The following is a 16,739-nucleotide window of genomic DNA, read 5'->3' on the forward strand; positions in this document are numbered from 1 at the left end:
GCGTGGTCAAGACAAAGGAGATGAATGTGGACTACAGGAAAAAGAGGACCGAACACACCCCCATTCTCATCGACGGAGCTGCAGTGGAGCAGGTTGAGAGCTTAAAGTTCCTTGGTGTCCACATCACCAACAAACTATCATGGTCCAAGCACACCAAGACAGTTGTGAAGAGGGCACGACAAAACCTATTCCCCCTCAGGAGACTGAAAAGATTTGGCATGGGTCCTCAGATCCTCAAAAGTTTAACAGCTGCACCATCGAGAGCATCCTGACTGGTTGTATCCTTGCCTGGTATGGCAACTTTTAAAAAATAAAATTCAGTATATACATATGAGATGAGTAATGTTAGATATGTAAACCTTATTAAAGTGGCATTATTAAAGTGACTAGTGATCAATTTATTTTTGAGTCTGTATATAGGCAGCAGCCTCTCTGAGTTAGTGATTGCTGTTTAACAGTCTGATGGCCTTGAGATAGAAGCTGTTTTTCAGTCTCTCGGTCCCAGCTTTGATGCACCTGTACTGACTTCGCCTTCTGGATGGTAGCGGGGTGAACAGGCAGTGGCTCGGGTGGTAGTTGTCCTTGATGATCTTTTTGGCCTTCCTATGACATTGGGTGCTATAGGTATCCTGGAGGTCAGGTAGTTTCCCCCTGGTGATGCAGACCGCATCACCCTCTGGATAGCCTTGTGGTTGTGGGCGGTGCAGTTGCCGTACCAGGCGGTGATACAGCCCAACAGGATGCTCTCAATTGTGCATCTGTAAAAGTTTGTGAGGGTTTTAGGTGACAAGCCAAATTTCTTCAGCCTCCTTCACCACACTTATGGCTAGGATGTGGGGATTGAGCTCGGGCTGATTCCAGTGTGTGTTATCTGGTACAAATGTATTACTTGGGACTCTGGCCGATTGTGGTTACTCTCTGGCAGATGATTACATGGGCTGCTTTATATAATTAACATTTCAACATTTATTTATTTTTCCATATTTTCTCATTGTTTCTGTGATCAAAAAATTAAATTAACAGTTAAATTAAATTCTTTAAGAGTCCTGTTTAAGTAGTATTTTAGTATTTCTATACTTTGTGCAAGGCAATTGATAAGCGTTAAAACCTTTGTGGATGGGGCCTCCCGAGTGGAGCAACGGTCTAAGACTGCTTCGCAGTGCCAACTGCTGGTTCGATTCCCAGCCCAGCCGCGACCAAGAGACCCATGAGGCGACGCACAATTGGCTCAGCGTAGTCCGGGTTATGGAGGGTTTTGCCAGCTGGGATGTCCTTGTCCCGTCATGCTGTAGTGACTCCTGTGGCGGGCCAGGTGCATGCACGCTGACACGGTCACCAGGTGTACGGTGTTTCCTCTGACACATTTGTGCGGCTGGCTTCCGGGTTAGATGTGCATTGTGTCAAGAAGCAGTGCGGCTTGGCAGGGTTGTGTTTCAGGGGACACACGGCTCTCGACCTTTGCCTCTCCCAAGGCCGTAAGGAGTTGCAACGATGACAAGACTATTGGATATGATATAAAGGGGGTAAAAAATAAATAGTTTAAAAAATGTGTGGATGGGTATAATTTGTGTGTATAAAATGTATAATAGTAATATTTAAATTACTAAATTAGGTAATTTTGTATACATTTATTTACATTTTCATCGGGCCGCTTCTGGGGGGATTCTGGTAAGATGCCGACAAAGTCCGCTGAATTCCGGTAGACGGAAACGGCCCGATGTACTTGGGCTGATTCTGGGCAGTCATTCATTTTGATTCCAGGCAATTCAATCAGTTCCGGCCCCCCGGAAGAGGGCCGATTCCTCCTTGCTAGCTGGGTGGGGACTGATTTAGACCTGGGACACCAGGTGGGTGCAATTAACTATCAGGTAGAACAGAAAACCATCAGTATTTCATACCTTGTAGGGGTAAGATTTGAATACACTTGGTGTAGACATTCATGCCCTGAAATTATGGATTCGGAAAATTCTGCTGCAATTGCAACTCCTGCCACAGGTTTGCATTGTAGTACCAAGATTGAGTAAACAGACAAATGCAGTGGGCAAAAAGTATCTAAATTATGAAATGATTTTCACAACAACCATCCACTCAGTTGAGAGACATTGCTCATCATTATCCGGGTACAGTTTGCTAAGAAACAACAACCCAACCTAAATGCTAGATGAGATGGGAATGCCTAAAGATTGTGGACCAGATTGGCTAGCTAAGCACTGCACCTGTGTGTACAAAATATAATTAATTAAACATTAAGGCCGAAAAAAATTACCCTTAAAAAAAGTGAAATATGCCTTTAAGAGAAAGAATAAGGCAGTTACAGATCTCGTACTCCAAAAAACAGGTGCACACTTTGCACCTGGTACAAACTGCTAACGCTTAGTACATCTGGTCATATGATCTTTGGCCTGATTTGAGACCTCTTCTTTATGTTCTACATGAGACCTATACAAAACCCCCATTCATACCTGATTCTAGCATGCGTCCTTTGTCCTGATCTTGTCCACATTCTGATTGTCCCCACATTTTTGCACAGGTGAAGATGATTCAAAGGCTCATTGTCATCTGATTGTGATCAGATCTTCCTGACCACCTCCAAAGGTAGTCAGACAAGCATTGTGTAGACTGATCTGGACAGTGAAACCATTTAAATAATAATTGTCCTGCCCTTTTAAATCATTGACAGGTAACACCATTGACTTATGGAATCAATATGTGTCTTCAAATAAATAAATAAAGAATATCTGTCAAATAATTTCCATACAGGGAGGGACAAGGATATGTGGTCACAATGCGAAAACAGTGGACAGATAAGAGACACATTTAACTACAAAATCAAATCAAATTTTATTTGTCACACAATAGAACACAATAGAACTGGTGTAGACTTTACCAAATCAAATTTTATTTGTCACACAATAGAACACAATAGAACTGGTGTAGACTTTACCAAATCAAATTTTATTTGTCACACAATAGAACACAATAGAACTGGTGTAGACTTTACCGTGAAATGTTTGCTTAAGAGCCCTTCCCAACAATGCAGAGTTGAAAAATAAAAACAAAATAGTAGGACTTCAGGAATAAAATAGAATACACAAGAATGGTGCTCTATACAGGGAGTACCAGTACGATGAGGACCATGTGTAGATGCAATGGCTACAATGTGGGCACAATCAGAATGTGAATAAGATCAGGATGAAGGAGACATGTTAGCACCAGAGATAAACAAGGCTTGACTCTACGTGAAGTAACCCACAGGAAAGTGAGTGGTTGTAGAAGCTCGTCTGGCTTCAAAGGAAAATGGGTCAAGGGTTTGATCAAAAGGCTTTACCACTGTGTTCTATTTGCATTCTATGTTTTACACCATGAAGTTGAAAACTTATTTTCCATCAAAGTCAGACTAAATATGTGCATTTTTCTCTTGTAGGCTAGGTCCATGTATTAAACAATCCTTGCTTCCTGCCTGTGCTTGGTAAACTTAGTGTATGTAAACTTCTGACCCACTGGAATTGTGATACAGTGAATTATAAGTGAAATAATCTGTCTGTAAACAATTGTTGGAAAAATTATTGTGTCATGCACAAAGTAGATGTCCTAACCGATTTGCCAAAACTATAGTTTGTTTTAACAAGAAATTTGTGGAGTGGTTGAAAAACAAGTTTTAATGACCCCAACCTAAGTGTATGTAAACTTCCCACTTCAACTGTATGTGGATGACTCAACACTATACATGTCAGCTAATACAGAAACTGAAATGACTGCAACACTTAACAAATAGCTGCAGATAGTTTCAGAATGGATGGCAAGAATACGTTTGTCCTAAATATTTCAATTTTGAGGGGGGGGACAAATCATTCACTAAACCATAAACCTCAACTAAATCTTGTAATAAATAATGTGGAAATTGAACAAGTTGAGGTGACTAAACTGCTTGGAGTAACCCTGGATTGTAAACTGTCAAGGTCAAAACATATTGATACAACAGTAGCTAAGCTGGGGAGAAGTCTGTCCATAATAAAGCCTTCTTAACAGCACTATCAACAAGGCGGGCCCAGAGGCTGGGCTACTGTTCAGTTGTGTGGTCAGGTGCCACAATTGCAATTGGCTCAGAACAGGGCAGCACGGCTGGCCCTTGGATATACACAGAGAGCAAACATGAATAATATGCAATCTCTCCTGGCTCAAAGTAAAGGAGAGATTGACTTCATCACTACTTGTACTTGTGAGAGGTATTGACTTGTTGAAAGCACCGGTCTCTCTGTGTAAACGACTAGTACCCAGCTCAGACACCCATGCATACCCCACAAGACATGCCACCAGAGGTCTCTTTACAGTCCCCAAGTCCAGAACAGACTATGGGAGGCGCACAGTACTACATAGAGCCATGACTATATGAAACTCTATTCCACATCAGGTAACTGGCGCAAGCAGTAGAATCAGATTTAAAAAACAGATAAAAATACACCTTATAGAACAGCGGGGACTGTGAAGTAACACAAACATAGGCACAGACACATGCATACACACACATGATAACAAACACACTATACACAAACGTACACATGGATTTTGTGATGTAGATATGTGGTAGTGGAGCATGGGCCTGAGGGCACACACTTAGTGTGTTGTGAATTCTGTAATGAATGTATTGTAATGTTTTTAAAATTGTATAACCCCCTTAATTTTGCTGGACCCCAGGAAGAGTAGCTGCTGCCTAGGATGCATGTTAATTCTGAACAGACTCCCTTCTTTTAACTCTGTAATTTAATTTAGTATTGTGGAGTAACTGCAATGTTGTTGATCCATCTTCAGTTTTCTCCTATCACAGCCATTAACCTCTGTAACTGAGTTAGGAAGGACGCCTGTATCTTTGTAGTGACTGGGTGTATTTATACACCCTTCCAAGTAATTAATAACTTCACCATGCTCAAAGGGATATTCAATGTCTGCTTTTTTTTATTTTTACCATTCTACCAATAGGTGCTCTTCTTTGCGAGGCATTGGAAAACCTCCTTGGTCTTTGTGGTTGAATCTGTGCTAGAAATTCACTGCTCGACTGAGGGACCTTACAGATAATTGTATGTGTGTGGCACAGAGATGAGGTAGTCATGAAAAAAATCTGGTTAAACGCTATTATTGCACACAGAGTGAGTCCATTCAACTAATTATGTGACTTGTTAAGCACATTTTTATTCCTGAACTTATTTAGGCTTGCCACAACAAAAGGGTTGAATACTTATTGACTCAAGACATTTCAGCTTTACTGTTTTTATTAATTTGTAAAAATGTAAGTCCACTTTGACATTATGGGGTATTGTGTTTTTGTCAGTGTCACAAAAATCGCAATTTAATCCATTTTAAATGCAGTCTGTAACAGAACAACAGTTTGAAAAAGTCAAGGGGTATGAATACTTTCTGAAGGCATAGTTTGTATACATGTGTTTTATCGTAACCACAGTGACATTCAGCATACGCACAGACAAATTAGGTTTTCTCCGTATGCCGTCAGTTGAAACTAGTGGTGTGCTGTCTTAGCCCACATCACTCATCTGATGACAAAGTCTCATGAGTCCCTTGTCAGAACATACAGTACACATATAGATGGCATTGCACAAGGCACAAACAATTGTAATGAAATGGAACATTTCCAAGAAAATGTTTTGTTTGAATTGCTTCAGCTCTTTAAAAGTATTTTGTGGTAGTCAAAGAAGTTTAAAACGTTTTACTTAAGTGAAGCAGTGAAATATAGTGAAAGTGAAATATATTAAAATATCTGGTCTCATAGGGTTAACTCTTGTCCGAGGTAAGGCTGCCAAAGGTCAAAAGGAAAAATTGTGCCAAAATGCATAGGTCAATTATAAATACTCCTATTTCCTACTCAATGTCCCTTGTCCTCAAACAGTGGCAGAATTTTTCACACAGCTAGTAAGATTTCACACACACAGTAATTCCCAGTGGGCAAAACTGGTTGAAACATAATTTAAACCAGTTCTGCTCAGTGTTTGTCCCTCCATGGGTCTTGTCAGAGCTCTGAGGTGCTGGTGGTAGCTCTTCTCTGGCTGATGGACCTGGACCTCCTGAAGGTGAAGGTCTGCTTGGAGGTCCTCACTTCCCTGGTGATGAAGTAGTAACACAGAGCGTCCAGACAACACGTGATGTTGGCCAGACTCATGGCCACCTGCAGGAACAGGCTGATATTTGTCTTGGCCATGCAGTCCTGGATCACGTCTTGACGTACCTGGGAGGAGATAGAGGTATTCCTGTAAGGCTTCGAGTTTTTCCAGGTCAAGTCACATGGTCAGGAAAAAAAAGTTGTCCCCGACATATTAATGCACATAAGATAACCTCAAGAAAGTATTTACAGTGCCTTATACTAAAAGTGATTCAATTGTTTTGTCCCCTCATCAATCTACACACAATACCCCATAATGACAAAGCAAAAACAGGTTTAGAAAATGTTGCTAATTTTCTAAATATAAAAACTGAAATATCCCATTTACATAAGTATTCAGACCCTTTACTCAGTACTTTGTTGGAGCACCTTTGGCAGTGATTACAGCCTCGAGTCTTCTTGGGTATGACGCTACAAGCTTGGCACACCTGTATTTGGGGAGTTTCTTCCATTCTTCTATGCAGATCCTCTCAAGCTCTGTCAGGCTGGATGGATAGTGTCGCTGCACAGCTATGTTCAGGTCTCTCCAGAGGTGTTTGATCAGGTTCACCTTCGGGTTCTGGCTTGGCCACTCAAACTTCAGCTTTTTCAAATGCAAATTTCGTGATTTCTGCTTGTTTTCGGCAGTTATAACTTTTCAACATTGCCTGCTCCCGAGTGTTCTCATTACTTAGAAAAACATAAAATTGCAGGGCTTCCCTCATGCCCCTTTTCATGATGGTGCTAGCAGCCACGTGTGAGTGCTAGCTAGCTGCTGACCGGAACATTAAGCTAGCCAAAACCAACAACACAATCAAATGGACTATACAGCTACAAGTAGTGAGTGGAGTTACAAACGGACTATACTATTCCACACACATAGCTGCAAATAGCCTGAAGCCATAGGGCTTTTCTCCCAGGTTCTATTTGCCTACATGTGATCATTGCAAACCGTAGGTTGGGATTTCTACCTGGTTACATGTACATTGAACAACGCAGCAGCTTTTCTGCCGTTTTTGTTATTTCTGTATAACATACATGTTACAACGAAGTTAGCTATTTTACAATGGGGTCAATGGGAAATAATGTTTGTTTTCCACAATTTGTGGGCATGGTCGAGGGGAATTCCTTCTTATGACAAGAATACAGGCAATGACCAATGTAGCCTATTGATTGTGCTCTTGAAATTGGCTGTGAATCAAACGTTACACAAGAGATCGACATATCACGTTGGGGGTGAGGAAACAACGGAAGCATTTTCAATGAAGGAAGCGAAGTGGGCGAGGGGACCGTTGGGCGATGTGAGCATGGGTGAGGGACGTGAACAGGGTGGGACCAAATTTGGGAAAAAATGAAATCGTGTTGCTATTGACCAATCAAAGCGCACTATAGCTTCCAGACCTTAGTGGATTGGCTGCTGATACCGACACTACCTAGCCTGCGTGCTAGCTTGATATCCGAATTCACGGATAGAATCTCAGCCGTTATCCTTTCATCACGCTGACTGGCGGTAGCCTTTTGTCCATGGTCCTGAATCGATGCTCACAGTGAGTGCTGTTTTAATGAGCGCATCTTGGGCTACCAGTCTATCTGGGGCTTCTCTTAATCACAGTGTGTGCTGTTTTAATGAGCGCATCTTGGGCTACCAGTCTTTCTGGGGCTTCTCTAATCACAGTGTGTGCTGTTTTAATGAGCGCATCTTGGGCTATCAGTCTTTTTGGGGCTTCTCTTAATCTTAAGGATCGAACCCTTTTTTTTCAATTTTCACCTAAAATGACATACCCAAATCTAACTGCCTGTAGCTCAGGACCTGAAGCAAGGATATGCATATTCTTGATACCATTTGAAAGGAAACACTTTGAAATGTGAAATTAATGTAGGAGAATATAACACATTAGATCTGGTAAAAGATAATACAAACAAAAAACATGCGTATTTTATTTTTATTTTTCATCTTTGAAATGCAAGAGAAAGGCCATATTATAATATTGCAGTTTAGGCGCAATTTAGATTTTGGCCACTAGATGGCAGCAGTGTATGTGCAAAGTTTCAGACTGAACCAGTGAAGCATTGCAATACATCAGAAGATTTGTCTTGCATGGAGCTTCTATCAGACTGTTAAATAGGCATCACTAGCTGGCCTCCAGCCAGTAGTACCCTGTCATGAACTTACTCACTGTTGCTAGCCGGCTACCACACGTTTTTTCAACCCTGCACCTTAGAGGCTGCTGCCCTATGTACAGAGACATGAAACACTGGTCACTTTATCAGTGGTGGAAAAAGTACCCAATTGTCATACTTGAGTAAAAGTAAAGATACCTTAATAGAAAATGACTCAAGTAAAAGTAACCCAGTAAAATACTACTTGAGTAAAAGTCTAAAAGTATTTGGTTTTAAATATACATAAGTATCAAAAGTAAATGTGATTGCTAAAATATACTTAAGGATCAAAAGTAAAAGTATAAATCATTTCAAATTCCTTATATTAAGCAAACAAGATGGCACAATTTTCAATTTGTTATTTTTGTACAGATAGCCAGGGGCACACTCCAACACTCAGACATTATTTACATACAAAGCATTTGTGTTTAGTGAGCCTGCCAGATCAGAGACAGTAGAGATGACCAGGGATGTTCAATTGTTAAGTGCGTGAATTTGACTTATTTTCCTTTCCTGCTAAGCATTCAAAATGTAACGAGTCATTTTGAGTGTCAGGGAAATGTATGGAGTAAACAGTACATTATTTTCTTAAGGAATGTAGTGAAGTAAAAGTTGTCAAAAAATATATATTTGGTAAAGTACAGATATCCCAAAAAATTACTTAAGTAGTACATTAAAGTATTTTTACTTCAGTACTTTACACCACTGACTTTAATAATGGAACACTGGTCACTTTAATAATGTTTACATACTGTTTTACCCATTTCAAATGTATATACTGTTTTCTAGTCAATGCCATCCTATACAACTATTGCTGTACATATACTACTCTATCCTACGTTTTCCTCAGATATACTACATATTCTAGCCACATACTTTCCATAATGTCTATACATCCTATCACACACACATATATAAATTATATATTATATATTTATACTCTTGACTCCGACATTGCTTGTCCTAATATTTCTATATTTCTCAATTCCATTATTTTACTTTTTAGAGGTGTGTATTGTTAGATAATACTGTTGGAGCTAGGAACACAAGCATTTCGCTACCACCGCAATAACATCTGCTAAATATGTGTATGCAACAAATAACATTTGATTTGATTTGCTATAGCGTGTGTGTTTGTGTGTTTGTGTGTGTTGCTTTCGGAATGCCATTTACTCTTATTCACGGCAGATTCAAATTAGCTACTGTCATGTAGGACATTTCACATCAGCTATGACTATAGAATATGCACTTTGTTTTATTTAGTCAGCTTTTCTGAAACTCTCCAGAGAAGTAGCGGCTTGGTTACGCTCATTGCGTAGTGTACTGTCACAAATTCGACAGAAATGTAGCCTATAGTTGTAATTATTGAAGTTTAAGTTATGAAGCCTGTAAGAATCTTTGATAAGTTAGTGGTGCTCAGCCTGTTAAGCTGATCTGTGTGTGTTGGTAGACGCAAATTATGTGTAGCCTACTGGAGTTTGGCTGCATTTCGGATACACATGTTGTAGTGGGGCGAGTATCTTTCTTGTGCTATTATATAAAGCGATGGTTGTTGATGTGTACGGCTACATTTCAGATACATGTAAACAGTAGTAGGACCAATCTACCTTGTGGTATTAGGGTTCTAAAGCAATACTAGTTGTCCCCCCATGGATTAAAAATGCCCACTCAGGCATGTCATCCTGGAGTCGGGCCTGTTTATAATTAACTCACCAGGAACTGCAGCAGGATGCCCAGGTGGCTAGGCGTGAAGGGGACCAGGAAGGCACAGAGACTGCTGTAGATGATCCTCACACAGGCTCTGTTCTTATGGCTCTCTTTTCCGGACTGCCTCAGTGTCCGGATGCTCTGGGCCGAACACACCACCAGCACCAGGGCCGGCCCCACAAACCCAAAGCCCAAGAGGCAGCTGATCACATCTGGGCGCCAGCCTTTCTCCGAGAAGCCGTGGAAGCAGTGGAAGGACCCATTTCCGGCCGTGCGGAACGAGTAGATGGGTGAGGTGCCCCCCAGCACCACCACCCAGACCAGGATGCAAGTCCCCAGAGCGGCCCGGCGGGAGCGGAGCTGCTTGGCGCGGAAGGGGTGACATATGGCCACCCAGCGGTCCATGGCTATGCAGGCAATGGTGTAGATGCTGCCGTACATGCCCACAAAGTACAGGCTCTCCAGGAAGGAGCAGAGGAAGCGGTGTTGGGCCTCCCAGTGGTTGATGGTGGCGTGCATCTTGAAGGGGAGCAGGAGGAGGAGAAGGAGGTCCAGGAGGGCCAGGTTGGTCATGTAGATGGTGGACTCTGTCCACTTGCGGAGGAGGAAGCAGAAGACAACTAGGGCCAGGATGTTGAGGACAAGGCCGCACACAAAGATGGGCACATAGATGGCAAGTTCCAGTGATTTCATGAGGCGGTCTACCTCAGTGAAGGAGCAGTTGGTTTTCATGGTGCCGCTGAGGAGTAAATGGGAGACGTTGGGTAAGCCAATTCAAATAGACTTTGTCATTTATTTTCTAAAAGGAATGGTGTTTTGATTATAAATGAGTCTCACAAAATGTAGGATAAAAATTATGGCCATACTATCTACCTTTTTGATTTGTCTTTTTTCCTCACAATAATTTTTCCACTACTTTGATAATTACTTGTCCCCATATAACCCATGTATCATTTTACTGGCACTGAGATTGAAACACCCACACGCACGCATGCACACACACACACACACACACACACGTGCCAATATGCAAAACCTCCTTTCCTTTCTCAGTCGTGTGGGTAGCCTACAGTAGCTGTACCCTCCTCACATATGAAAGCAGTGCCTGCCTGATTTAATGTGAGAACCCTTAAAGATGCAGTCCGGGGTCTTAAGCACAACAAATTCGTAACATATTGTACGAATTGGATTCCTAACATATTGTACGAATTGCACAAATAAATAAATATATTTGTTGTATTTTTTGCGGGACGTAACACATATCATGCGAAATGAATGATGTAATATACAATTGGGTGACCCATTTTAGCTCGTGAGCACCACTTTCCAAACCAATGGCTGAAATTATACTAACGTTCCGGAGCATCACTTTAACCACTTCACTACCAGTCTGCATGCTGTATGGCCAAATACTATTCTGAACCAAAATATTTTTGTGTCTGGGTCTCATGAAATACTGTAGAACTAAATGAAAGTAACCTGCTAAAATAACGGCTAGCTTAACACAAATCAAACCTATACATTTTTTATTAGTTAGTCTTTTTCTAAGTTTAAGATGACTTCGGATTATGTTTATTATGTTGTTGTAGATAAGGTAATCACCTATTATATTGGTTTGATTTGAATAATCACTCTTCTCTGAGTGTGTTTTCTGTTGTAATGATGTAACACCATCATTGGTGGAAAGTAATTAGGTAAAAATACTTAAGTAGTTTTGGGGGTATCTGTACTTTACTATTTATATTTTTGACTACTTTTACTTTTACTTCACTACATTCCTAAAGAAAATAATGTACTTTTCACTACATACATTTTCCCTGACACCCAAAAGTACTCGTTACATTTTAATTCCTTAGCAGGACAGGAAAATCTTCCAATTCATGCATCAAGAGAACATCCCAAGTCATCCTTACTGCCTCTGATGGAGCAGGCTCACTAAACACAAATGCTTTGTTTGTAAATAATGTCTGAGTGTGCCCCTGGCTATCCGTAAATAAAATAAAAACAAGAAAATGGTGCCGTCTGTATATTTAACACCAAATACTTTTACACATGTAGTATTTTACTGGGTGACTTTAACTTTTACTTGAGTCATTTTCTATTAAGGTATGTTTACTTTTACTCAAGTATGAAAATTGGGTACTTTTCCCACCACCATACAATATATACAGTAAGTGAAACCTTACCTTATAGATGCCAGCCTGATGGTGTGTCTGTCTGTCTGTCTGTGCCAGACAAATTAGTTCTGCTTTCAGTACCTTTGTTTTTTTTCATGACCACTTCCTATGTGAGAGATCTCCAATAGTCTGAATTGGTGCTCTCGACACCAGGTTACAGCCGCAGACAAGAGGTTATGTCTGGGACATAACTTAGAAATACAAACACAAATCAGAACAATCACATTTGTTTGAGAACATAGTGTCATTCTGCTACCACATATAATAACATATTATATACAGATTTAAAAAGTCAAAGGCCTAGATTCAATCAGATCAAGCGTCAACCGCATTAGAGCTGTCAAATTAGTGAGCTGCTGCTTCTTGACACAATGTTCGCCCCAACCCGGAAGTCAGCCACACCAATGTGTCAGAAGGAAACACCGTACAACTGGCGACCGAAGTCAGCAGACGTGCACCCGGCCCGCTACAAGGAGCGGACATCCTGGCCGGCCAAACCCTCCCCTAACCCGGACAACGCTGGCCCAATTGTGTGCCACCTCGTGAGTCTCCCAGTCACGACAGCTGGGATCGAACCCGGGTCTGTAGTGACGCCTCTAGCACCGTGATGCAGAGCCTTAGACCACTGCACCACTTGGGAGGCCATGAGCAGCTGCTCTCTTGAACATTGTCACGAAGCCACTCTCGTTGTCACGTCCTGACCAGGTAAAGGGGTCATTTGTAATTGTAGTATGGTCAGGGCGTGGCAGGGGATTGTTTGTTTTGGGTGTTTTGGTTTTTTTTGGTTCTAGGGGTTTTTGGTTCCAGTTTTCTATTTCTATGTTTCTTTTTCTATGTGTGGCCAAGTATGGCTTCCAATCAGAGGCAGGTGTCTTTCGTTGTCTCTGATTGGAAGCCATACTTAGGCAGCCTGTTTTTCCTGTGTCTTTGTGGGTGGTTATTTTCTGTATAGCCTGTGTGCTTTACGGAACTGTTTATTGTCGGTTTGTTATTTTGTTTAAGTGTTCACTTTATTTAAATAATAAAAGAAGATGAGCACTTTACCCGCTGCGTTTTGGTCCCCCTTCATCGACGCCTATGACACCCGTCCCACTCACATTAGGTCAGAACGAGAAAATGATCCTAACCCTATATAGAAATAATGACGCTCAAATTCTAAATCATTCAACTTAATAATGAGGATTTCTATCAGCCTAATCGAGGTGTAGATTACATCTCAAATTCAGTGTTCTAACTTGTAAACAAGGTTGCATGGGATTTCTCTTAATGCGACTCCGTGCAGCCAGTGGGAATGTCCACTTTGGGTATAATGCCAGGAGCCACTTATGGATTTGACAACTCAAACGCAGTTCCAACACCACCAAAACAACCGCTATACCTATGTGGATTAAAGCGGTTCTGATTGAATAGAGCCCAATGTCTGTCAGCAACATAGCCAGAAATAATTGGGGTTAGACAGTCACATCCCTTTGAACAATTGAGATGAGTTTAACAGTGAGGTACGCTTTTCACCAAGAGGTCCAAACGTTTTGCAATGTCATTGATGTTGTACATACACTATACAGCTGTCACTAGCTTTCCTTTTAATCATTTTACATGTATTCATTTTTGATGTAATTTGATTTATTTTATGGGATGTGTGTGTAACTAATTGTGATATTCTATTTTGCCAATGCATCTCTTGCAAGTACCAATGACACTCTTTGCCAATGCATCTCTTGCAAAAAAACACCCACAAACTATGAACCAGAAAAGTGAATCTACAGCTTTAATCCCAGTTACTGTAACCAAGGGCGTAGGAGCCAGGAGGGACAGTGGGGACATGCCCCCCCAACCCCCTATGTTAGAAGCAGGTAAAATGATCCCGCAAATAAAAATAACATATAAAACATTGCAAGACTTTTATTTAGAAAGGCCTCTGCTGCTGGAATGTGAGTCACTTCCCCTGCCCCATGACTACTTCCTTCTCACTCTTGGTTGTTACAAGTAGTGTGTTAGTGAGAGAAAAAGCACTGTGCAGCAGCACCACCAACATCACACACAACACTGGGAAAAGTAATTGTTGTTGGAAACAACAAAGAAAGTTTGAGTAAAAAATGTATGAATGTGAATAAACTTTGATATGTAGAACGAATGTGAGCAACTATACGCTTTCTCTTGTCTAGTAGCTAGTTAGCTTTACATTTACAATTTAGTCAATGTTTACTTGTCAGCTTTTAGCTAATGCTGGGTAGTTCTGGCTATGTGAAAAACTGATAGTGAATGTTTTGAAGCCAATAATAGTTGCTAGCTACACAATCACTGTCAGCCTTCAAGTTAGAAATGGATGTGTCACCAGTCAAAAAGAGAAACAAATAGGAAATACAATTTTTTTTCTCCAAATGAGTGCAATGGACTGTAAGTAAGGTTCTTGGCTGTGCGCACACCACCCCTGGCAAACTAGCTGGCAAATTTGATTGCTTTCAGTTTAGTTGTCTCTCACAGTGATTATGGGTCATGAAAGGGAAAAGGGGATACCTAGTCAGTTGCACAAATGCATTCAACCGAAGTGTGTCTTCTGCATTAATCCCAACACATCTGAAGGTGTGTTCCATGTGTTAAGACTTTGTTTGGTGCTGTCATGATCTGGCAGGAGAGTGACAGACAGAAATGGAAAGAGAGAAAGGCCACAAACCAACAGTAAGAAGTACCTCTCCAAGCCCATAGAGGTCATCGACTGAGGATCTTCCATAGTTGCCTGGCTACCCAAACTCCTTGCTCCAGCCAAACATTACGCCACACCCACGGATGTTAGTTTCTTCTCCGCAATGAATCTGGATCTGAGTACCTCCCAGATGATTTCTAGAACGCAAACACATTTAACCGTTCTGATTGGTCCCAGAAACCAATGGGTTGGGCTAGAGCCAGAACATACGTGGGTAAAGCGGCGTTTAGAAAATGTGTAATTGACTTTGATACTCTGATTACTTAGAGATGGTCCAATCACTGATGACTTTTAACTGTGTATATTGCTGGTTATTATTACAGTATAACAACTATATTATAAGTTGAAAATATTACGTTAAGTTTCCAACCATACAGTATGTAGAGCAGCAGTGGTAACAACCTGACATGGGAGAAGTGAGAAAAAGACTAGGAAGAATCATACAGTAGCAGAAAAAGAGTAGAATATATGCACATTAACAGTCACACTGGTATTGAGTACAGTATGAATGGCCATAGTCCTAAGACCGATTGGACTGTGCCAGAGTAAGTGCTCCTCTACAAGGCCTCCCTTAGCCTTGTAAAGTTGCCCATTTGTAAGTTAAGATTTGTTTGTTTAATTTTCATTAGAAATGAGTATTTTAAAAGAGTCTGGTTCTTGTGAAAGGGATCAGGGTTGTGTGACAGCAGTCTGTGCTTAGGCACATTTGACGTAATTGAGGGTTTCCTGGTTTCAGACCGGAGGCATTGAATTATTGTTGTCATCTGCCATCAAAGGGATTGGAGATGGATTAGCATTGTTGTAAATGTCATCATACTCTATAAACTTCATGATCAAATATTTATTGATGATATGAAGAAAAAAAAATCCGTAGAAGGAAAATCATTGACAGTCAAAGTAGATTGCCAGTCAAAATCTGCTAAATAGATTTTATTTTACAGCCCCGCCTAATGTAATGTTGTTTTGACACTTCAACTTTTGTCGGTTACGCAGACCATACTATGGGACAATCTCAATTGCATATTATTGCATCCTCCTTTCTTCTCACTCCTTGCCTCCTTCTCAAAACCCATTAGATGAGAAAGTCAAAGACAGAGGTCCCGCCACTCTAACCTTCTCCTCCAATGGGTTTTGAGAAGTAGGCGAGGTGAGGATAATGTAATTCAGATTCTCCCCATGTTGTTGTCGTTGGATGATCTTCCATGCCATTTAGTTTGTTTTACTTAGAGAAGCAGCCTTTTGCCTAGGTGTGTCATTCTAACCTTCGACCCTGTCTGTGTCCTGGACCAGGTTTTTGCTCATTAGGGTACACAATGGAAAACGAAAACTTGCATTTCTTATTAGACAAATCCAGATTGTCCCTCCCCGTTTTAATCCGTTTTTTTTCCTTTCGGTGCCTATTGAACACAACCCGGATGACAGGGTCTGTTTCAAACCAGAACCCACAGAACCAGCTCTAGTTCTAATCTAGAACCACGATGGTATGTACAGTACTTGAATTGTGTGTTGCAATGACTCATTGTTCCCATTTCGCTGAGAGACAAACTGAACACCTACTGTATGTTGTCTAGCTAGCATATCCAGCATTGAGCACCTGTGAATGACTCACTCCCACTCTTCAGTGTGTACATCAGTCTAATATCAGATATATCAGTTTAATTCAGTGTAATGAAACTACCTGTTTGTACTTTCATTTTCTATTCCTGACCTTACAAATAAAAAATACTGTACCCATATGCATTTTAAGTCAATGTCAAGACGAACTAATATTATAACTACTATTTGGTTGTACAAAGGGATTTGTTTAATCTTTTATTTTAATTTTTTTTAACCAGACCGTTCA

At 40.8% G+C, this 16,739-nt stretch overlaps 1 protein-coding gene across 1 annotated transcript; it reads right to left on the minus strand.

The window, feature by feature from the left end:
• Window positions 1-5,249: 5,249 nt before the first annotated feature.
• LOC106599544 (G-protein coupled receptor 55) lies at window positions 5,250-12,500 on the minus strand. Its single transcript, XM_014190832.2, has 3 exons — window positions 12,202-12,500; window positions 10,022-10,754; window positions 5,250-6,235 (listed from the first exon to the last, which is right to left on the minus strand). Exons 2-3 carry the CDS (start codon window positions 10,745-10,747, stop codon window positions 6,020-6,022), a joined length of 942 nt encoding a protein of 313 aa, XP_014046307.1. The 5' UTR covers window positions 10,748-10,754; window positions 12,202-12,500; the 3' UTR covers window positions 5,250-6,019.
• Between the last annotated feature and the right edge of the window lie 4,239 nt (window positions 12,501-16,739).

The sequence above is a fragment of the Salmo salar genome, chromosome ssa03, assembly GCF_905237065.1.
Source record: "Salmo salar chromosome ssa03, Ssal_v3.1, whole genome shotgun sequence".
NCBI lineage: Eukaryota > Metazoa > Chordata > Actinopteri > Salmoniformes > Salmonidae > Salmo > Salmo salar.